The following is a 23,994-nucleotide window of genomic DNA, read 5'->3' as shown; positions in this document are numbered from 1 at the left end:
GACCACCCAGTCCAACACCCTGCCAGAGCAGGGTCACCCAGAGCAGGTGGCACAGGAACGCGTCCAGGCGGGTTTGGAATGTCTCCAGAGACGGAGACTCCACCACCTCTCTGGGCAGCCTGTGCCAGGGCTCTGCCACCCTCACAGGAAAGAAGTTCCTCCTCATGTTTAGGTGGAACTTCCTATGCTCAAGTTTGTGCCCGTTACCTCTTGTCCTGTCGCTGGGCACCACTGAAAAGAGCCTGGCCCCATTCTCCTGACACCCACCCTTTCAGTATTTCTAAGTGTTGATAAGATCCCCCCTCAGTTGTCTTTTTTCCAGACTGAAGAGACCCAAGTCCCTCAGCCTTTCTTGATGGGAGAGCTGTTCCAGTCCCCTCATCATCTTGGTAGCCCTTTGCTGTCCCCTCTCCAGCAGCTCCCTGTCCTTCTTGAACCAGGGAGCCCAGAACTGGACCCAGTACTCCAGCTGTGGCCTCCCGAGGGCAGAGCAGAGGGGGAGGATGACCTCCCTCCACCTGCTTGCCACCCACACTGGTTTTATGTGGTGGTGGCTGGACCCTCCAAGGACAGCAACGGCCCCATGTTCATATGTATGGTGACCCAGTGCCTGGTCCCAACTCTGCCGGAGGAGACATTCTGGGCAAAGGAGGTTGTTTAGCCATGGTTGTCCAGGGTGAGATGACAGCGAAGGAGTCCCACCTTCCAAACTCCATGGACTCTTCCTGCCTGGTGTCCTGTCTCCTGCACACACTCAGTGACGCTCCATGGGGCTGGAGCCCCCTCCAGGCTCCAGGCAGCTTCTCTCTGTCCTCAGTTGGGGATGGGAGGTGGTGTGGTTGCAGGATGGTCTGCTGCTCCTTGTGGGTGTGAACACCCCCTGAGGGATCTCTGTGCTTGTCGGGGAGAGGGTGAAGGTCCAACCAGCTGATGCTGTGACCTGGGCAGTGTTCAGAAAAGGCACAACTGCATGGAAAGCACAGGGGGATCATTTCTCTGTTAACGTCTATTGATCTGAGGGTCCGGCACTTCCTGAACCAAGAGCAGTGTTTTGTGTTGGGTATTCCTTAATGGATCTTTTTTTTTTTTCTTGTGGATTTGTCTTACTGCTCGGCTGAGCCCCTGCAGACTTTTGGCGTTTGCAGTTCACTCTGACAAAATGTTCCAAAGCTTAATCCTGTTGAGTGAAAAACATATCCTGTAATTGGTTTTAAATTTGCCACCTGCTCTTTTATTTAATGCATCTCAGTTCTTGTATTAAAAGAGACAGCAGGCAATTACACCTAAACGTCCTCTTCAAGTCACGCAAGATTTTACAGAGCCCTTCTCCACCCCTTCCTCCATCCCTCTTCCAGACTGGAGAGTCCTGGTTCTCCCAGCTCTTCCTTGCATAGAACTTACTTTAGGCTTTTGGTTGTTTTTATTGCCTCTTCCTAAAATCCTTCTAGTCCCCATGAGGGTGTGTGGAAGGTGAGAGCAGCTGCTTCCCTGAGGTTGTCAGACCTTTGCAGCTCAAAGGGGGAGAGTGAGTAACAGGGAGAGACACAAAACACACAGAGGAACAAACCTGATAGATAATGGAGACAACAGCAAAGACCAAAACTCTTCAGCCATTAGCTGACAGGCCATTAAGAAACTCCAAACTCAGCTTTGGAGAGGGTCAGCCTGGCCTTTGTAGCCGCCAAGAAGGGGGAAATGATGGAGGTGAGGATTCGGGATATCTGAGGGTCCGGTAGGACTATGCAAAACTGATAAAGTAACCTTGAGAGAAGGGTCAAGGATGGGAAAGGGGAGTTGGGGAGGACAGGGGTAGGGGAAATCAAAGGGATGGGGTACAAAAGGGGCTGAATAAGCTGCACAGAGATCAAACACCAGAGCAGACTATGGGATCTGCCCTGTGTTTTGGTGGTGGTGTGCTGCAGCAGTCTGATGGCAGCGGTTGCAGCTTGGTGGCACCCAAGACCCTTTCAGCAGGCGACCGGCACCCACAGGCATCAGTGACTCCCTGCTGTGGGAAATAAAGTCTATTGAAGGCTACACAGGACCGTGGAAAGTGAGCTATGGATCAGAGCAAGCGTCCTGTAAGCTCAGTTTTCTGTCCGAGCACATTGAGAGGTAATACATACACCGTCCCCTCCGTGCTGCTGGTCTCCAGTCCTGGTTTGGGCACAAGGTTCCTCAGCCTGTTCGCATTTTCCTGGACAACTTGTGCGTCCAGCTTCCACCTGCACTAAACCCCACCATTTCTGGGATGAAAACCAATCAGATGTGGGAGGAATCGCTCCTGAACATACTCCTTAACATACTATTCCTGAAATATTTCCTTGAGTATTCCCTTCATTGTTAAAAGCCACACATAAGTCCTGGACTCCCACCCAAAGACACTTTCAATATTGTTTTTTACTGGCCCTTGACTTACAGTCATATAGGGATATAGGCAGAAACTACATTTGGTTTATACTAGAAACCTTTCTAGACTGGTCATTACCCCATATGCTCTCTCTGACCATGAACATACACTGCATTGAACCCAGCAGCTTGTTTTTCTCCAAAGCATCTTCCAAAAAGTTATTCAGTCAAATTCTAAAACAAATTAAAGGCTGGAGAATTCAGCACGTTCATAGTGCTTCCGCTAACGTCTTCCAGTGGTTAAATATCACCGATGCAGAACGAGCACCTGCTGACGTGGATTCTGAAGGAAATGTTTTTTGACCTCCACCCTGGGACTCTTCCATTATGCTGGAAACGGGTGGAAAACACACTCACCCGGTGAAACCCCTCCCCGGTGGGGTCACTTTCGAATTCTGCAGAGAAGGTAGCGAGCTGTTGTGCCGGTCTCCGCAGGCCGGCTATAAAATACGGAGCGAAATTAACGTGGCTGCTGGTGTTTGGGAGTCGCAGCGACGTGAACGAGAGAAGCGTTTGGGTTTCACGTGATGCGCCGCATGAAAAAACATCTTGTCCCTCGTGCAGAGGAACGCGTCAACCTTGTGACTGAAACGAGATGAAAAAATCAGATTCCCGCTCCCCTGAGCCCTCTCATCCTCAGTTCATGCGTCTTTCTGCCCGAGAGGACTTCTGCAGAGCACAGACGGAGAGAATCAGACAGTTTGGGTACCACGGTGAGTTTGGGCCTGACAAAACCTTGCCGTCCAGCCATGCCTGTGACAGCCGCGCCGGTGCTGTAAATACACCTGCAGAGCCCCCTCCTTGCCGGGCACGTGCCCTGCGCCGCTGATGCCCTGTGCAAACACCTGCGTGACATCCGCGGCACGGCGGGGAGCGGGGAGCTCGCGTCGGTGTCCTGCCAGTGGCCACGCTGACCGACCCTTCCTTTCCCCAGCCTGCCCTCGGCGTCGGTACCCAGCAGGAGGCTGGGGGGTGACTGGATGCTGAGCCCCCTCGGGGTCCCTGTCACTGGGTGTAGAGACACCTGAAGCGTACAGAAACCCATCGGTGGTGCCTGAGAAGTGCCCTGGGTGCCTAAGCTGCAGCTGGAGGAGATCCAGTGAAGACCTTCAGAGGCGTTAGTGCCCGGACAGCAGCTCAGCTGCCCTGACAACTGGGATTTTGGCTGAGCCAAGGTGCTTTCCAGACTGCAGGGACAGTCTTGGCTGGACCCGAGTGCACGTGTGGGCACTCTTAAAGCTGAAGGAGCAGAGGTAGACAAGGGGGCTTTGAGGCTGCCGGGTCAGAATGGGGGCTCTGCTGTCACCTCTTTGAGCACTTGAAGCCCACTGAGTAGGTGGGACACCAGGGAGGTCTGTGCCTGCTGCAGCCATCGCCTGGGCAGAGACGGGGCAGTTTGGGACCTGGATGTCTCAGTCCAGAGTCGCTCTTTTGGGTAGCTATCACATTTAGGAACTTTTTCACCTTAAACTGTTATCATCTCACCAAGGCAGGAAGGACATTAGCATCTTATATCATTATTCTAGCATAGACGACAGGTCTCCATGAAAAACACGGCATCAACCGCATCCCTCTCTGGCATGGGGCTAAGTGCCTCCTTCACAGTTATGGGGGCGGGGGGGGAAAGCACTGCTGAGGGATTGTTTGTCCCACCCTAAGGTGCATGGCATGGACCGAGCTCCTGGCAGTGCCTGACTGTCCACTGGATAAGGAAGGTGACTATATGCAACTAGACAGGCGCCTTTTAGAGGCTTATGGAATCCGGCCCTGAACAAGTGATTTTTTTCCTAAAACATTTTTGTTCCTTTTGTGTTCTGCTTGTTATTTCTAGCATAATTTACTGACAGGAAAATGAGAGTGCAGCACCTGCCGCACTGTGATGCAGAAGCCTCACAAGCTGTCTCTCTCGTCCTGAGCACCGTTGACAGACGTCGGTGGATCCATGAACGTGTTTGTTCCTGTTTTCAGCCTGTTTATTCAAATTGGCTTTTACAATCCGCCCAAGGTGCATTCAGCTGCGACTGGATAAGCCGTTGCCCGGCGTAACCCAGGAGAAGAGCCATTCCAAAAAGCAGGAGCTGGGAAGCGGAGCACAGTGGGGTTGGACTCGGTGTCCGGGACTAGGGAAACCTCCAGGAAAATCACAGATGGCACCTGGCACATGGGAAAAAAAAAAATAAAAATCTCCAAACCAGAGCATATTCACATTGTTTCCAGCTTTTTCTTTTTAAGCGCATTCCCATTTTGGAAATCAAGACCTTCACTTTTGCTGGGCTGGAATTCGTACCCGCCAAGGTTGTTCTGTGACCCGAACTGAGCTGGGTAGTCACAGAGCGTATTGCTCCTCCTGAGGCAAGGAAGGCCAGCTGTTTTGCATACGGGATACTGAGGTTTGGGTCATATTCAATAACGTGGGTGCTTGGCGTAATTTCCTCTGACAGCCAGGCTGGGGGCTGCTGGTGCTAGCTGACAGACCCAAGGGAGAAGTTTCCCTGCTCCGTGTTATATCTGTCGAGAAACGGGCCGTGCCGAAACAAACCGATCTGGCGAGAAAAACAGAAGAGAGATTAGACAGTTAGATCTTGTCTAAGATATTGGGGCGAGTGTTCTGAAGCACTTCCTTGGATATAGAAAACCTGCTTTTTGACCAAATTCAACGCTTAACTGCTATTTCCGCCTCTCCTTCCAGGTGCAATGCCGTATCCAGCTGAAGGATGATCCGTGTCCAAGTGGTCAGCACGATGGGGGATTTTATTGTCCAACCTATCTCATAATTATCCCGAATTCTAGGAAATAGAATTCCCCCCTTGTGGGGCCCCAATGCCATTTATTGCTGACCTCTGCAGCTCCCCTGACACTGACAGTCATCAGATCAAGGTGACTCACCCATTAGAAAAGGATGGCTTCCACAGCAGTAATTATCTCATCTTCATTCATCAGAAGGACACAGTTTTGCTATTGGGAGCAATGGATTCAGGGCTAGAAAATGGTCATGTGTATTTTTTTTTTTTTTTGAAAAGCTAATCATTTTAATTCTGTCCCATTTTTACCTCCAGCAAACAACCACCAGTAATGACGCATTTTTCCGAAAAATATGGTTTTATCAGACGTTAGCTGGCTGACCCTGCCTTCTGCTTCAGAAGGGAGATAATTTCTTTTATTAGCCCAAAGGATGCAGTTGGAAGATGAAGCTTGAAGAAGCGCCTTCTTTCTATAAAACGTGCTGATGTAAATAAAAGCCTCTGATCACACTTTGCTACTACCCGTCTCTGCTTTAATCTTTTTTAGGGGTCCTCATGGCTTCACACAGAGATGGGCCAGGCGGGGAAACCTTGTCTGCAGGGGGGTTTCTGATGGAAAACTCTCTGTGTATCCAATAATAACAACACACAATATTACGGTAATAAACACTTCTGTTCAAAGTCAGCCGGGTCTTGAGCCTGGATGAGAGACTTATGGGCTTGCAAAATCCGGCTTAAAACCAGGATGTTCAAGAAAAACAAACAAATACACCTTTGCGTTTAAGAGCTGAGCAATCCAATCTGCCTATGCAGCTTGCTGGTGGAAATACAGGAAGGCCAAGAGTGATGTTGGATCTCTACCGAGACTCAAGTATTTACTATTGCTGAATTAGTACCAAGGAGTTCAAACCCCCACATCGCTGCTTAGTGAAGATCAACATGTCACTAGGCAGAAGACGCTATCCTATATGTAGATAAGGAATATCAAAATACACATATGACAAACGAGGCGCATAGGACAGTGGTAGAAAATAGACACCTCATGTGAAATTTTTGATGGAAATGTGCAGAGTGGGAATAGAAGGAACCTCAAGAGATCTTGTAGTCCATCTGCCACCCTAAAAGACAACACCTTACCCAAACCAACCTGGAAAGGTATTTAGTAAATCTGTTCTAACATTCCTGGATGGCACCTCCATATCTCTCCAGAAAATCTCATGCGTGAGAGGAGTCCTCATGCTTCATATTCTAAGACTTTTAATTATTTTGTTGTTCTCTTTTTGCCAACAGGTCTTTGTGGTCCTTTACAGAAGGTGGCCCCACCTGTGGGTTTGGTCATGAGAAGAACAGGAAGGTTACTCCTCGTGCCCTGGGTACAACATTCCTACTCATGCTTTCTGACATAGTCTTCACTTGGGGTTTTATTTTCTTGTTTATTTTAGCAAACCGTGACATCGTTGACTAATGTTTGCCTCGTCATCTCTGGTACTTCCCAAAGCTTTCTTGTAAAGGTGCTGCCTCCTCTATTTCTATTTTGAAAAAGTAATTTTAAACCCTCTATAGATTAATACTGCTGCCAGACCGAGCAGTTTGATACCAGTGCTTATTGACATAAATCCTCCCATTCCTGCCAGCCCGACGGCGTGAATTGCATTTCTAGTTTCACATCCAGCTTGTCAGGACAGTTCTGAATTTCAACCTTCTCCCCGTTGTACTTTCAGTCTTTCTGCCTTGTTCTCGCTGACGAATTAATAAGCAGTCTCCCTATCCAACCACCAGGAGGATGCTGGAGTTACACCAAAAAATTTAAATAGCAGAATAATAAAGAAGACGTCAGCCTGGTACATTCATATGGAATACACTGATTAAAGGCCAGGATCAGATCTATTCAAACAGGATCAGATCTATGTACCCAAAATGACATGACAACCACTATATTCAGAGCCAAAGAAACCTCTATTTTCTTAAAAGCTTATTAACGGAAAAAGTGAATAACTGCAGAAATAAGATAGCTTCCTTCAAATCCCTGCTTGCTTCATCTTAGACAATGAACAATTTATAACTTCTCTATGAAAAAGGCTTTTTTTCCCAATGAGTTTTGCCTTCACTTCATGGTAGTTTCATTTAGATCATTCTTCCCTTTCTTGTTTCTGAATACGTTATGTGACATGTGTCCAAAGCATAATTACTGTCAAGGCAGATTTAATTTTCTGTTTCTTCCCTGTCAGCAAGGCACGTTACCCCTTCTAAAGGAAAAAATAGATTGCTTTGTCACAATTTGTTCCTAAGAAATTCACAGTCACTGCTACTTATTTCCTTGATATGCCACGTGCTCCATACATATTTGCTTTGTCTGTTTCAGTATTTTTCAGGAAATAAATGTTAATCCAACCGGTTTCTACTTCCCTATCGCTTCTTTACCCTTTTCCACCTTTCTGAAGTCAGGCCCTAGGGTTGTCTTCTTCCAGGCTGGTTTTCTTTCTCATTCATCATTCTCAAAGATATCTGCCGGCAAGCTTTGGACTGCTCCTGCCCGCTCTCTGGCGACTCTACGGGGAGCATCACCCTGCCCTTACACTGCCCTTGTGATTTAAAGCCATCTGTTTTCTTAACTTTTTGACATTTTTTTTTGCCGTTTCCCCTGATTTCTTAATTTGCTGTGGATGTCAGACTATTTCGGGGAAAAATAATTTATAATTTTAAAAAAAAAATAAATGTCATGCGTGTTCATATCATTCATCATTCAATAGGCTTCCCTAGCATTTGAATAACAAAGTGATTCTTACATTAATCTGTGTGTCTAACTAAATGCAAATTGCTTTTTGCCTTCCCCCTCCTTTCTGTTTTTCCTTCGTATGCTCTCGCTATTTCTTTCTGTAAATTGTTACTGCTTTGACCAAGCTCAAAAGCTCATGTTTTTTTCTCATGCTAGGGATCACTGCAAAGGTGGTGATTTATGCATGATGATTTTTAGTGCCCTTCTTGCTTATCCATTCTACTGATGGAGTTTGAAAAAAAAACCGTTCTTTTTATTGCGACTTTAACGAACTGCATAACTTCCCGCAAAATATTCTCCTAGACATTTTCCTCATGAGATGTCGCTATCTCCGTTTTACCAAGTCCGCTTTGCTGAAGTTTAGTGCTTTCAACTACAGAAAACAAACAAGCAAACAAAAAAAGCAAATAAGAATAAGGACCTTTGAAAAGTTGTGGTTCTGTTTCAGTGGCACCGCTTCTTTCCTTGAAATAATTACCATGGACACCATGGGAAATTTACTGTTCCTGTATATCCCTATAGAGCTCTTGCGTGGGCAAAGCCATAAGCCCTGGACAAGTGCCAAGTGTCACAGGGGTGTGAAGGGTATTTTGGGACAGAGCTGTGACCAGACAGTTTCTCTTCCCCTTGCTAGCAAATTCTCCCTCTCTACTTGCAGCTGCCCGGCTCCATCCCCTCCTGCTCCGGCATGCCGCAGTCCTGGTTGCCACCACAGGGCACAGCCCGCCTGAGACCAAGCATCATCCCCTCTGTGCTACCAGTCTCATCCTCAGCTCCTGCAAGCTCCCCCAGACATTCTTCATCCAACAACTTGATTCACAGCACTCTTTTGCAGACCAGCCACCTTCTCATTTTCAACCCATCGGTTTGGGCACAACGTTCCTCAGCCTGTTCACATTTTCCTGGACAACCTGTGTGTGCAGCTTCCACCTGCACTAAACCCCACCATTTCTGGGATGAAAACCAATCAGATCTGGGAGAAGTTGCTGAAAATATTCAACCCATAGAATTTCTTATCATAGAATGGTTTGGGTTGGAAGGGACCTTAAAGGCCACACAGTGCCACCCCCTGCCCTGGGCAGGGACACCTCCCACCAGCCCAGCTTGCTCCAAGCCCCGGCCAACCTGGCCTTGAACCCCTCCAGGGATGGGGCAGCCACAGCTTCTCTGGGCAACCTGGGCCAGGGGCTCACCACCCTCACAGCCAAGAATTTCTGCCCGAGATCTCAGCCCAATCTCGCCTCTTGCAGTGGAAACCCCTTCCCCCTCGTCCCATGGCTCCCCTCCCTCATCCAGAGTCACTCCCCAGCTTTCCTGGAGCCCCTTGAGGGACTGGAAGGGGCTCCAAGGTCTCCCCGGAGCCTTCTCTTTTCCAGGCTGAACCCCCCCAACTCTCTCAGCCTGTCCTCCCAGCAAAAGGGTTCCAGCCCTCGGATCATTTTTGTGGCCCTCCTTATCCTGCAAGGTCTTCAGTGATCATCCCATCCTTTCAGAAAGCTGCGCAAACTGAACGAAGCACAACCTCCAACACAGCCAGATTCGCTGACCTTCTCCTTCCACACCCCAGAAAATCACCTCCAGAGCCACGTTTTTTCCAGATCTGCCCCTGCCTGGGGCACTTCATCTCTCCTGGGCGGAGGGGGAAGCAGCGCCTCATCTGCAGTTGGCGGCGGGAGGGACATCGCCTGCCGCACAGCACGGCTGCAGGAGGAGCAGCACGGACAGGGAGCTCTGGCAATGCCGCCCCCCCGGGACACCCACCCACACCGCTGCAGACATCCTCTTCCCTTTGCCCTCGGCAAACCTTTCTTTGACATCTCTGCTGCTCTGGCATTTTCCTGAATATCTTGACGTTTCCAAAGGAGTCAGTGTGCAAGAGCAGCTCCCATTGTGCTGATCCCTCTATCCACCTCATCCCGACACCCTCCGGCTGCCCTCCTGAGACATGGTCTTACTGCCTCTAATGGGGTGTTCTGGGGTTTTTTTTGTGTTTTTTTTTCTTTTTTTTTTTTTCCCCCTTTTCATCTGAACTCACAATCAAAACACTGCCCAACTGGAGCCTGACTGCTGATCCAGGGATTTTCCAGGCTGGCATTTTCAGAGCCTGTTTGGTGTCTGTGTTCAGGTTGCCCCAACATGGTGGACCCAGGTAGACCCACCCTGACAAGTACAAATTGCTCAGTCTCCTGTTTCTACAGACAACAATTCAGAGATTCCAGTACAGTGGCTCTCCAGAAGCTGCTCCCAACCCTCGGTCTCTCCTATACCTGTCTCCCAGACCCCAGGTCCCTCTGATCCAGACCTCAGACCCCTCGCCCTCTTTGATCCCTGCTTTGGCTAGAAGTTCACTGGTGGATTGCACAGACCCACAAATGTAGACATTCCTTTCATAATTCCTTAGTAATTCCCAACAGTCCTCACTGTCAGCCCTTGCATTAAATGTCCTATAATAAATCCTGTACAGTCCCATAATTCTCTTGCTCAATGCTCAAATTCTACCGCAGGCACCCCACAAAAATCGTATACCTGTTTAGGCAATAATCCAGGAATTTGCGTGGTGTCCTGAAGAGAGTTTCTTCTGATGAATTGCTCTAGTTTCCAAACTGGGACAATATCTGAACCATTCACCTCTGATGGTCTTAGGAGCAGTAGATGTAGAGGAACGAGCCTGGCTGGTTTTCCTGACCTTGCCACTGCCCCCTCCGATCCCTATCTGGCCTTTGTGTTGACTTGAGAGGATGTTGTCAGCCATCCTTGCAGATGGACTCAATCAACAGAGCCCTTAATGAATCACAGGGGATCATTAACATAGGAAGCATTTTCACACAGAGGATGTGCAGTGGGAAGAGGTGTGCATTTGAGATGTTGACTTGGCCTATGGCACACAGACACTTCATCCCAGGTCTCATCCCAGCTGTGACCTGTCCCTGCTTCATACAGGGATACTCAGGCAAGTGGACCCAGAGGGTGCCCCTGCAGATCTGTTTGGTTTTTATGCTGCAAGTGTTGGGGTTCAGCATGGGAAGGACCAGCAGGTAGATGTTGGCCATGAAGACATGAATGAGAGGGGAAGCATGCTGGCCATACCAATGAACCACAGACAAGCCAGCCATGGGGATGTACAGGATCAGGACTGCCAGGATACAGGACAGGCAGTTGCTCAAAGCTTGTGATGCTCCCTCTGGGGTGCGGTGCTCAGAACGGCCCTAGCAATCAGTATAGACGACACAAAGATGAGGATGACGTCTAATGTCAGAAAGAGATTGACTAAAACAAAGCCGTACCAGTTACTGAATGTGATGTCTGCACACACCAGCTTGACCAGGTCCTGATGCAGACAGTAGGCATGGGAGGGCACATGGGATTGGCAGAAGGGCAATCCTTTTAATACCACAAATGGGGGCACTGTTGGTAAGGCACCTCTGCACAGAGCAGCCAGGCCGACCTTGGCTATCCTGGCACTGGTGAGGATGGAGGAGCATTTTCATGGGTAGCAGATGGCCACATAGTGATCAAAGGCCATGGCCAGAAGCACCGAGGACTCCAAGAATTAGGATAAATGAGTTAAAAAATATTGAGCAAAAGAAATATCAAGACTAGCCTTCGTGGCGTCAAACCAGAACGCACTCATCAGAGCTGGCATTGCAGACAGAGAAGCCCAAACTGGTGGTGGTCAGCATGGAGAGGAATTTGTACATGGGCTCATGGAGGCTCGGATCAGTCCTGGTAACAAACAGGATTGCAATGTTCCCCAGAAGTGACACAACACAAATGAAAGTGAAAGGAAGAGAGCCAGATGCTGACAGTTTCCAGCCCTGGGCTGCCCAAAAAGAAAAATGTGACTGGTGTGGAGCTGGACTTGAGAGACATGATGTGCTGCTGCTGGCCTGCAGGGAAAAAAACATATCAAAGAAACCAAGGCAGGAAATGTAAGCAAATACATGTAAATGTGACAGATGTGAAGCCAAAGCTGAAAGAACGCAGATGTTAAATAGGGACATGGACAAGGCGCCACAAACTTCAGGTCCTGGAGAGCCCAGCAGATGGGTGTTGAGTTCTCTTCAGATAAGGTCATACACAGAAGATGTTTATAAAGCAGGTCATTTTTGGGTTCTTCTTCTCTGCATCAACTCAGCTGCAGCATTATAATGTAGTTTTCAGAAAGAGCGTGCCGCTCATAAAAAATAGTTCTGCACGTACTAACTATGGGAGATTTGAAAAATGTACTTGTCTCATATCACCATTTTACAAAAACCTTAGTTCATCGATCTGCACCAAAGAGCTCCTGCAGTTTTCTTGCTCTAAGGAGTTGGACAAAGACTATAATCTTCGCAGTAGGTCTGCAGTTGGGTGAGAAAAGTTCCCTTTTAATCATTGGTCCAGCGGCCCGGAGCAGCTCTTGGAGTCTGTGGGCAGCATCTGCAAGAGCTTCCTACCAGCACAGGAAGTTCCACCTAAACATGAGGAGGAACTTCTTTCCTGTGAGGGTGGCAGAGCCCTGGCACAGGCTGCCCAGAGAGGTGGTGGTGTCTCCGTCTCTGGAGACATTCCAAACCCGCCTGGACACGTTCCTGTGCCACCTGCTCTGGGTGACCCCATTGTGGCAGGGGGTTGGACTGGATGATCTTCAGAGGTCCCTTCCAACCCTGGCCATTCTGTGATTCCTTTGTTCCCCTGCTTTGTCCAGCACTTCCTGCAGAGCCACAGGCATCTCTGTGCTGGCTGCCTGGGTGCTGGATAAGGTCCTCTGGCAGAGGACTCACGGGAGAGTTATTTCCCTCTGTGCCTTACATACAGGCTGTGAGAAGAGGGCTCCTTTGGTCAGAGGCCAGTGCCTCCAGCAATCTCTCTGACCAGGAGCCCTGCAGACAAATGTCCACATGTTGCCCTTCTCTGGGGCAGGTCCAGAGAAGGGCAATGGAGCTGGTGAGGGGTCTGGAGCACAAGCCTTGTGAGGAGCGGCTGAGGGAGCTGGGGGTGTTCAGCCTGGAGAAAAGGAGGCTGAGGGGAGACCTTCTCGCTCTCTACAACCCCCTGAAAGGAGGGGGTAGCCAGGGGGGGTCGGTCTCTTCTCCCAGGGAACAGGCCATGGGACAAGAGGAGACGGCCTCAAGTTGTGCCAGGGGAGGTTTAGGATGGATATTAGGAAAACGTTTTACATTGAAAGGGTTATAAAGCATTGGAAGAGGCTGCCCAGGGAAGTGGTTGAGGTACCATCCCTGGAGGGATTTAAAAGATGGGTAGATGTAGTGCTTAGAGATATCGTTTATATTAGTGATGGTTTTTGTCAGTGTTGGGTTGACAGTTGGACTAGATGATCTGAAAGGTGCCTTCTAACCTAGGCAATTCTATGATTCTGTGAAAGCTGGTGGCATTCCTGATCGCCAAGCTGCCCTTGCAGTGGAGAGGACACTGCCAACCACCCAGCATGCAAGTGCTTACCCGCGGGTTGCTGCTGAGGACTGGAAGCCTCTACTGTGATGGGGCTCCTCATTTACAGCTCTGCGGGGTCTCGCTGTGCACTGGCTCCTTCAAGCCTTGTTCTGCCTCTACTTCCCAGCTCATGCATCTGGCCTCTCCATGAGACATGCAGAAAGCTTTGTGTGCCCCAAAGCATGGCTTTCTTCTACAAATAGAAGTTGGACTGGATGATTGTTGTAGGCCCCTTCCAAATGAAATATTCTATTCCATATTAGGACAAAAAGGGACGTTATGAACTTGTAGCAGACCACTATAGCTAGAGCTACAGCAAATTCTTGTCAGCTCTCCTGGTTGTCTTCTCTGCTGACTGGAGAGCAAAAGGACCCAAACATCCCTTGCTGGCTGATGTCCCCCCTGTTTTTTATCTCTTGCAGTGAGTTCCTGAGAGCCAGGAACCACATCCAAAGCAGAGCCCTCCTTCCAGGTGATCTTGGCTTGTCTGCAACTACAGGTGGACCTCTCAGCCTACAGCAATCAATTACATAAATGCACCCCAAACTCCATAAAACCAGGAAGAAACAAACCTGCAGCCAGCTTGGAAGCATCCCGTGACGTGGCAAGAGCACGTGGGAAAGTGGGGTGATGCTGCTGCGCTCTCAGATTGAGGGGAGCCTGGGCTCCATATGCCCCAGACTGAGGCACTGGATAGTGCAGACAATTCACCTTATAAGAAGAAATCATGGTCCGGAAGAGCTGTGGGGGAAAAGAGGAGATTCCCAGACCGAAGATGCAGCAGCAACAGTAAAAATGGGTTGTGACTAGGGCATAGAGTTTGACAGATTGAGCCTCGAATTGCAGAGCTAATTTTTAGCTGTTTCAGAAGCACACTTCCAGGGTCCCCATTGAACAACAGGGCGACCTCGCTGCAAGCGGGGGCGTTCTGCTCAGGACTGGAGATCTATCTCCAAGGTCAGGTCCCCCTTCTAGAAAATGAGGGGGCACATTGCAAGCTTGAGCTGCCAACACCCCACAGCCTCAGCTACAGTCATACAGAGCAGGCAGGTGCCTGAACCCCCTGCAGATGTACCATCTCCACCTCTCTGACAATGGGAACAACATCACCAATGACAGGAATTAGTACAAGCATCCAGAGCGGGGAGAAGCCCTTTCAGGAGTTAGTTTGCCATGCACCGTGTCAGCTGAAAGAATCTGTCAGCCACAGCAAACTCCGATGAGACCAACGCAGGGACAGCCCCTGAGCGCTCCGAGAGCTGTTGGACAAATGCAAGTGCATTGTTCAGGGGGAGAGGAGTAAGTCATGGCCCCAGCTCAATGATGACCCATGGAAGGAGAACATAAAGTGAGGTGATGTGCCTAGGCCCCGGAGCTGGGCTACAAAGGTGAAATCCATTAGCTGGTGAGCTGCAGCACGGGTTGCAGGAGCTCTTTGCTGAAGCAGAACCTCAATCCTCCTGAAACACACCTCCCAACAGGCAGTCCTCCCTGATACAGAACGTCAGAATGGTTCGGGTTGGAAGGGACCTTAAAGATCATCCAGTTCCAACCCCCCTGCCCTGGGCAGGGACACCTCCCACTAGACCAGGCTGCTCAAAGCCTCATCCAGCTTGGCCTCGAACACCTCCAGGGATGGGCCACTGACAACTTCCCTGGGCAACCTGTTCCAGTGCCTCGCCACCCTTACAGCTGCTCTAGCAGAGATGGCTGGGGAGCTCCTCAGCCCGGGTCACCCCAGTGGGACAGTAATCAGCAGAAGAGGGTGGACAAAAACAGCGAGGCAATGTCGGGCCAGCCTGATGGGCAGAGGTTTCAATACACTATGAGCTACGTGAGGTCAGCATTTCCCCCTTGCAGACTCAGCAGCCAGGGTTTGCTGTGTAGAGGAAAGGATCGTACCCAGACTTACAGATGGAGGTGGGGACTCTTCCAATAGGTCAAGGAGTTAAGCCTTTGCCAGCTGGGCGGTTTTGCTATTTGTAAAATTCTCTTCAGTTCTCTCCATTTCTGGACTTCAGGAGATTTTCTTTGAAAACAGTTTAACTGAAGTAATGAGTGAATGGTGATATTTAGCATGCAGGGATTAATGCACAAATGATTGTGGAGTCATAAAGTCTGTCACAAGAAACAATCAAGTACAGAGAACAGCACAGGTGAAATATTTGACCTTTTAGCTCAACTCAGGGCTGAGCAGATGAACTTAGACTGTGATAGGAGATGGACAGCTGATCTAATCAACCTCCTCCTCAAGGATGCCTTTTTCTGGAATAGCTTACTTTTCTACGGTATGCAACGAACGGTCCCAGCAGTTATCTATCTGACCATTGCCAAGCATGGGACCAGCACCAACAGAACTGGTGAAGTGTCCAGGGAGCAAGTGTCTGCAACCGGAAGTTTCTCATAAAAGAAGAGATGTTGGCAGTAGCATCGCTTGCAGCTAATCCCAAAGCAACTTCCAAAGAACAAAACTGGAAGTGGTTGGAATCAGTGAGGTCAGATGTCTCTCCGCACACAGGCCTCAGACAGGGTTTTCACATTGCTGGGGGACAGGAGCACTTCCCACCAGCCCCAAAGGGGATCCCCATATACTTCTAAGAGATGAGCACCCGAGTAGTATTCGGACACAGTGGCAGAGCCGACCAGACCCTGCACAGGCAACAAGCCCGTGGACAGCAGGAGCTGCCTGGATGGGCTTTTCCTTCACCTTGAGCAGCTTTGTTTTTAGACTTGCTTTACTTTTGTCCTTTGTGGAGATGACGGTCAGAGGCATCAGTTCCAGGTGTTTCCTCTCCCCCATCCCTAGCTGGGTCAGGCAGGGGAAACCTTCTACCCCACAGAGGGGCTAAAGACATTTTTGACTTTAAGCTAAGGTGAGTCCTAGGACAGCTTCAGCTCTTGCAGACAACACGTTGAAGTTAGAGAGGGAAAGAAAAAAGCGCTCCTGTGCTTCATATAGAGAGGAGGAATAAGCAGCCAGCTACAGTAGAGGCTGTATCATTAGGAACATGAAAAAAAAAAAAAAAAAAAAGAGAGAACAAAACAAACCACAAACAATCAGGAAAAACTTACGGGAGTAGCTGCTTTGATCTAAAGACTCCTTAAAGTATTTGAAGTACTATCAGGCTCTGCAGACTGCACAGCCACGGACTTTGCCTAACCTAAGCAAGCCTGTGCATTTCCCCATTACTTTCCCCTTCGCTATTCCTTTCAAAAGCTGCTAAAGGTTTGCTAGAAGCTCATTTCTGCTTCAGAAGAAGGAATTAAAAAAAAAAAATAAAAAAAATAAGCACAGCAGTGAGCCTTTGCACAGCTACTGGTGACTTCTGCAAGTCCCATGTGGGAGGCTGCGAACCTTTACTCCCTGGGGAGGAGAAAGTTTTGAAGCAACACAGATATCCAGCCAAAACCAGGTCGTGGGCTGGGGGAGGAAAGCCACAGCAGTCAACCCGAGCTGCACAGCCAAGGTTGAGGAGAGGGAGTTTTCCCCACACGCAGTTTCTGGACAGCTGCAGGTCAAGACCAGTTCTGCCAAGATGCTCCTCAGAGGCGATTGCCGGGCTGGGAAAGGAGGTGCCGCTTGCCCCAGGCTGCAGCAGAAATTTGCATTTCGCTCCAGCAATCCACACACGCAGAAGGTCAGACAGGTCCTGCTCCCTCGAGAAGCCTGGCTCAGAGGGAAGCAGAAGAAGTACGGACAAGTGGCTGTGACTACGGATGGGACACTACAGGTGCTCCCCTCTCATGGCTAGCTGTGGTCTGCGGCAGAAGTCCCAGGACAGGCATGCAGGCAACTCAGTTCCCAGGAGATCTAAATGTTTCCTACCCCCAGGCAGACTCATACATTCACAGATCCCACCACCTCCCAAGTCCAGCCTTGTTCCACCCCCAAGGCACTTCTACCTCCACAATAGTACTCAACTTCACTACAGCAAAGTTGATTCAGAGGAATATTTTATTGTCACCTCCACCCTTCAGGAAATCAGAGCAGTCTGAAAGACCAGACACCAGAGCTCAGCCGAGGACCTTGAGCAAGCACAGCCAACCCAGCATGAGGTGGGAACAGACGTGAAGGATCTCCTACATCAGAGCAGAGACACACGGTATCGCCCTTCCTAGGACAGCAGGGGAATAACCGCCTTTGTCAGCGGCTGAAAGCGGAGGCAGGTATCAAGGTCCAACACAACTCACGCAGAGCACTTACTGGGGTGTGTGACCAGTTTGAACAGACAGAGCTAAGTCACCTATGCCAGCTCCTCTTGTTGGGCAGCTGGAACAGCGCAAGCCAGGTCCCTTCAGGGAGCAGTCACAGTGACCCCCATCCGTGGGATCCACAGCCCCTGCCTCCCTCAGGGAGCATCACAAGAGCCAGAGGCAGCAAGACCAGGACAGACCACGGCAGGTCATGCACAGCTTTGTCCGTCTCAGGAGTCACGTTCTCCAACCCAGCCGGGGAGGATCTCTTTTTCCAAGCATAGTACTTTGCCACGACCACATTGGGGTTTCCCTGGGCAGGGTCAAACCACATCTGGATGCAGCGCCCGCTGCCCCGGTGCTCTGTGGTGTATTTGTAGGAGTTGGACCAGATTTTCTCACACAGGTCTTTTGGTCGGGGGAAGACTTGATTGAAGGGTCTGCAAATGGAGCCCCAAGGACAGCGGTTCGTTCCTGAGGACAGACAACACCCAGAAAGAAAACAACAACAGGAGTTAACACACTTGACTCATGTCCTTTCACCTGGGAGGAGCAGGCCACCTACCCCCAGCCCATCGCTGCATCCTAGCTGATGGATGGTCGCTTGGCCACCTTCTAGTTGGCAACCCCACAGACAGGCAAGAGCAATTCGTGATTTTGGCTCCAGCCACGACGGTGCTGGGGGTGCCTGCAGGGGTGAGAAGATGCTTGCTCTGCACAGCCCACCAACCTGTTGCCCAGTTCCAGCCCTTGTGCCAGTTCTCTTTGCACGCGAGATAGTCCTTGCAATCCTCCCACCACTCCTCGCAGTCCTCTTTGCAGAGTGGCACGTGAAGAATCCTCTCCCGACGCCAGCTGCTGTCAGCCTGCAAGGGAATAGGACCATGCACACTGGTGGTGGCCCTTCAAAGATAAGGGGCAGGATCTGTCACATCCCAGCTTCCCCCCCAGCCCCTTCCATTGGGCTCCAGAGCTGATCTCAGAACAGTTTCAACCCCAGCAGAGACATGTCTTGACAAGAAGCAATTCTTCCATCAGCCTGCCTGACCACCTAAACACAGGCTAGCAAAGTCCTTTGAATTTTTCCACCCAGTAGGAAAGTTTGCAGTGTCCCTGGAAAGCACACTCCCATACGTGCCAGGGGTATACTGTATGGGGGACCAGCATACAACATATCATGTGGCCAACACAAGCCCTGTTATCTCAGTCACAGCATATCTGACCCTACCTGGTCAATCCAGGGCCCCAGGTTGGGTGAGCACTCGTACAAGCATGTGTCCTGGATGAAGTGGCGCTTGCACTTGGGCGGCATCAGCCCACAGTGGTTCCAGTTGAAGTTGTACAGGTTGGATTGGTCCTTGTGGGCTTCTGAACTGGTGTTGGCAGTGCAGCAGGCATTGTCCTTCCAGGGAGCACACTGCGACAGAGCGAGAGACAGGCTGGTCAGGGAGGGCAGGCAGCAGCTCGAGGGAGTTGGAGGATGCTGCAGGTGCCAGCTCCTCATGTAGCCTACATCAAGAAACCTTCAGCAGCAAGAACGTCTACTCCAGCAAACCCTTGGGCACTTTGGACTGAAGAGTTCAGGGCTGTAGCAATATGGAGTAGGAAGAGCAGGAGGAGGTCACATCATCACCAGGAATTAGTGCCAGCCTGAGGAACAGAAGCAAACTCCCTCCTCTTGCACCCTGGCTTGCTCTGAGCCCCATCTCCACCAAGGGCCTAGGGGCAGAGCTCTTCAATTAGCAAGAAGAGTCTTTATCAAAGAGCTATCAGATAAGAGCATCTTTCCTTGCCATCCTTTGCCTTGTTCTGATCTGGGGTACCCAAGCTTTGGGAAGGGGAGTCCTCCTGGTTAAAGAGGGGTGACACTGACCTGGCAAATCCTCACACCACTGCATCTACCCTAGCCATCTGCTAGAAGAAAACAGCAAACGAACAGGCCTCATACGCAGCACAGGCTTTGCTTCCTTGGGCAAGTGGTTGCTAAGCCCAAAGCACAAACCAGCTGATGTCACCTGGGGTGGTAGGTACAGGGGACCCCAACAATGCCACTTAACCCATCACCAGAGTCATACCTGGTCATGCAGCTTCCCCTCTGGGCCAGGCTTGGTTTTGTGGTGTTTGGCATCCATACAGATGTTCAGCAACGGGTCCTTCGCAGGCATCACCACGCAGGCAGCCAACAGCACAAGCATCACCTGCCCCACTCCCATCCCCATGGCCAGCCCAGTCAATCGGGGAGCTGTGATGGAGCTGTATGAAAAGAGAACAGCATGGGAGGGGTTTTACCACGAGCAGCAGTAAACGAGGTGCTGTGGGGGCCAGGCTCTGCTGAGGACACACCAGCAGAGCATCAGCAGCTCACAGCACCAAGGAGACAAATGCAGCACACACACCCCCCACCACCACCCCAAGCAAGGCTGCGAGGTCAGCTGCACGTTATCCTCTGGACAATGCCACATCAAAGACAAATGGCCCTTTTAGTGCTTGGGCTGCTGAACAGTTAACTTCAAACATCCCCAGTTGGGAAGGGGATGCTGCGTGAGACCCGTTCACATGAGGTCCCGCTGCATCAAGCCACCCCCCTGTCCCAGTGCAGCGCTTTCAGCTGCCAAACCTCCTGCAACTGGACATTGCTAGTTGAAGGATCTCTTTAGCCAGTGGTTCAGAGGCAGTTAAACGCGCTAGCACATGGACATCTTGTGTGGAGCACAAGCTGCAGGAGGCCCAGCTCGTTCTCAGGAGTTAAGTTAAGAAAGGAAGGCCGTTTCCTTGGTTTATCTGCCTCTGGGCCTTTGGAGATCCACACCTGAGGTCTCCAAAGTAGACCTGACTCGAGCAATAAGAGATACTTCACATAATCATGCTTTAGCCTCCTCTATTATAAAAAGCCCTATCAGCCTCTAGGTAAGCAACTTCCCAAAAAACTGCAAATACACCAATAACACCCCCCCCAACAAACCAAACACATACACTACAGTACTACCTCACATTCCTCGTTAATACAGCACGAGTGTCTGAAAAAAAATCACCTTTTAAGAAGCATTTTGTAAAAGACAGGAGCAAGGCCAACCATCTGCAGCATTAAAATAGCATAAAACAACACAGAAGACAGCGATTACAGAACCAAGGAAGCAGACACTTAAATCTGAGGACTAGAAAGCTGTTAACTTGCATCATAACTACATAAAACAAAAAAAAAAAAAAAAACAAACCAGACACCAGCCTTACCAGCCCAGGTAGCCTCCAAACCCTCTGTAACACCTTCAAACCACTCAGCACAGCAACCTCCCGGGGTCGGCTTTGATGGGAAAGCCTTTTGACACAGGTGCTGGCACTTGAAAGTACCTTCTTAATACGGTTAACGAGGTTTAGCTCCTGCCAGCGTTTGTTACCTTAGAAGCAGTTTGTTTTGGGGACAACCAGCTCGCCCGGCCTCTTTCACACGCAACAGCCTCTTGCCTGGGAAACGATCTCATGGCTTTTTTTGCAACAGGCAGGTCTCTTATCAGCCTTGGTCATTCATAACAAGCCCTTTTTCCTCTACTCGCCAGGCAGTTTGGGTTTGCATCGCTGCGTGAGACAAAAAAGCCAAGGGGGGGACAGGTCCGGGATTCCGCCGTGCACCAAGAATAAATGCAAATGGACTAAAGCTCATCGCGAAAAAATGACACTCAGGAGTGAGTCCTATTGTCTCAGAAGGAAGAATAATAACTCCCAGCACAAAACCCCCAGTGCTAGCTGATGAGAGGACACAGTGCACCTTGTTGCACCAACCTGAGGACAATAATTGAAGCTAAAAGCTAGGGTTTGCTCGCCAGAAACCTTGGAAAGCCCTCACCCTCAGCAAAGGGGCAGAGTCTTCCTCCTGGAACAGCACGGGTTTGGGGCTGTTTTGTTCTTTTCTTCAATCACACCACCGACGTGTTGGTGATGAACCCACTTGCCTAAAGGAGCTCATCTTCCTAAATTTAACGCATGAACGCTTCAGGCTCTAGGAGACCCCGCTTTAGTGATTTCCGCAGTCTGATGACACCCTGCATGAATAATGGCCCGTGTGTTCGTTCTGAACCAGAGGCGCGCTGTTCCAGTTCCTCCTGCCTCTAGCTGCCGTATTGGAAGTGACAACGAGCAGATCTTCCCCCACTCATCTTTGGGCCTTTGCCACCTCTGTCATACCTCCCCTCCGCTGCCTCTCTCCAACCGAAGCCACGCTCTGCTCCCTCTTTTCCCCGTGACAAGCGTTTTGCTCCCCGAGGCGCCGGGGCCGCAGCAGCATTTCAGGTGCGCAACGCTGTCCTGGCCTTGTTTTCTGATCCTTGCCGAGGAATTTCTAATATCTCGCTTGTTCTTGGAACTGCTGATCACTGGACTGTGTTGTCGTAACACTATCATCGCAGTGACAGCTTGTTCCTGAGGGATAATTGTTAGCCGCCAGCCTGTCATTTTCTATCTAAAGTGTTCTGTTTTTCCCCCAAGTGCATCACTGTATGTTTATCTCAACTGTGGGTTTTTTTATCTGTTGTTTTATTGTTCAGTGACTCAGTCTTACCAGGGTCTTCTGCAGATTTTCGCAGCTGCTCCTCCTGTTCCTGGAGTAATCTAATGGCATCAGAAACTTGGTTGCCTTGCTGTTTTCCCTTCCCTTTTCCAGACAAAAGTTGTTGAAAAGCGAAAATCCCAGTACAGATTCCTATAGAGGTTCACTGTAAAGGATAGCCATGAACCTTTATTTTATGATTCAATGATTCGCTGGTGTGCGGGAATTTACTCTCATTTCATGGCTGCTTATTTGATGACCTTCAGTGAGGACTTTGCTCAGAGTCCTTGGGAATCCAGGAAGACTCTGTCACCTGGATCTGCCCCAGACAGAATCCTTTCCAGCCCCTGTAGGACTTGCAATATGTTAGGGAGTCTTGTCTGAACGTTAGAAGAGCCGTACTGCCTTTCCCCATATGGTGTTCTTATCCATGTGCCTATTGATTCAATCACGGAATCACAGAATCATAGAATGGTCGAGGTCGGAAGGGACCTGTCGGATCATGGAGTCCGACCATCAACCCAACACTGACAAACCCACCATTACCCCATGTCCCTCAGCACCACGTCTGCCCGGCTTGTAAATCCCTCCAGGGATGGTGACTCCACCACTGCCCTGGGCAGCCTGTTCTAATGGTTGACAGCCCTTTCGGTGTAGAAATTTTTCCTAATACCTCTCCTGGTGCAACTTCAGGCCATTTCCTCTTATTTGATTTCTTATTACTTGGGAGAAGAGACAGACCCCCACCTCTCTACAATCCTTTACTAAATTTTCTGCAACTTTTTCCCACACAGGTACCATGTTCATGGCTGTGCAGATCCCTCGATCTCTCCAGAAAGCCTTTTACTGTGTCCCATGTGAAGGTGTAGACCTTGTCCTTGCAGGGGGTAGCTGTGCATGTGACAGTGCAGAAAATGGGGAAACTCTCTCCTCTCATATAGTCCTGCCTGTATCCTCGTACTTGATGGGACGAGTGGATGGGTACATCCACATTTGCTCCATCCAGCCTTGTGCAACCTGTCTCCAGGCTCTGGGATGGAGTTGCTTTGGATGCTTCTTCCCTGGGGTCAGATTTGGTGAGCAGCTGCTGGGTAACAGCTTTAGGGTGTGCTGGGTGCCTCCGGGCACCCCAGGGCCCACATCAGCCAGGAGCTCAATGCACTCACCTACGCCTCGTTGCTTAGTGCCACTGGAGATCACAGATCTCATCGGAGATGCCGGATGGTGTCCCACGTGGCTTCCCACTGCCACTGCGGTGTGTGTTGTTATGATCAGAATCTCATATACGGGCAAAAAGCAAACACACTTTATGGATAAAGCCAACGATTAACTGTTAGTGTAATTGAAAAGAGTCTAATACAAGAATCATTGTTAGTTCAGATAGAGTTATTACAGAAAAAAAAAGAAAGAAAAAAGGAAGAAATTAATATGTCTCAACAAAATAACAACAACAACGACAACAACAACAACAGAATCATAGAATGGTTTGGGTGGGAAGGGACCTTAAAGAGCATCCAGTGTCACCCCCTGCCCTGGGCAGGGACACCTCCCACCAGCCCAGCTTGCTCCAAGCCCCGGCCAACCTGGCCTTGAACCCCTCCAGGGATGGGGCAGCCACAGCTTCTCTGGGCAACCTGGGCCAGGGGCTCACCGCCCTCACAGCCAAGAATTTCTGCCCGAGATCTCAGCTCAGTCTCCCCTCTTGCAGTCTGAAGCCATTAGCCCTTGTCCTATCATTACATGCCCTTGTAAAAAGTCTCTCCTCAGCTTTCTTGTAGGCCCCCTTCAGATAATGGAAAGCTGCTATAATAATAATAATTAAAAAAAAAATTATGACTGTTATACACACACTTCCCAGTTTCTGCCTCTTCCCTGGGGTCATGCTCACTCTTTCACTGCTC

General features: G+C 49.8%; 1 protein-coding gene and 1 pseudogene across 1 annotated transcript; both read right to left on the bottom strand.

Annotated features, from left to right (window-relative positions):
• Positions 1-10,670: 10,670 nt before the first annotated feature.
• On the bottom strand, positions 10,671-16,159 carry LOC134513414 (olfactory receptor 51Q1-like; annotated as a pseudogene).
• A 1,137-nt stretch (positions 16,160-17,296) lies between these two features.
• LOC134515905 (folate receptor gamma-like) lies at positions 17,297-20,929 on the bottom strand. Its single transcript, XM_063335527.1, is given in 6 exon segments — positions 17,297-17,689; positions 17,692-18,027; positions 18,284-18,419; positions 18,782-18,970; positions 19,629-19,806; positions 20,785-20,929. Coding segments are annotated over 5 exon segments (840 nt in total). The 5' UTR covers positions 19,773-19,806; positions 20,785-20,929; the 3' UTR covers positions 17,297-17,654.
• Positions 20,930-23,994: the final 3,065 nt, after the last annotated feature.

The sequence above is a fragment of the Chroicocephalus ridibundus genome, chromosome 1, assembly GCF_963924245.1.
Source record: "Chroicocephalus ridibundus chromosome 1, bChrRid1.1, whole genome shotgun sequence".
NCBI lineage: Eukaryota > Metazoa > Chordata > Aves > Charadriiformes > Laridae > Chroicocephalus > Chroicocephalus ridibundus.
The sequence above is the reverse complement of the archived record's forward strand: the minus strand, read 5'-3'. Positions and strand labels throughout refer to the sequence as shown.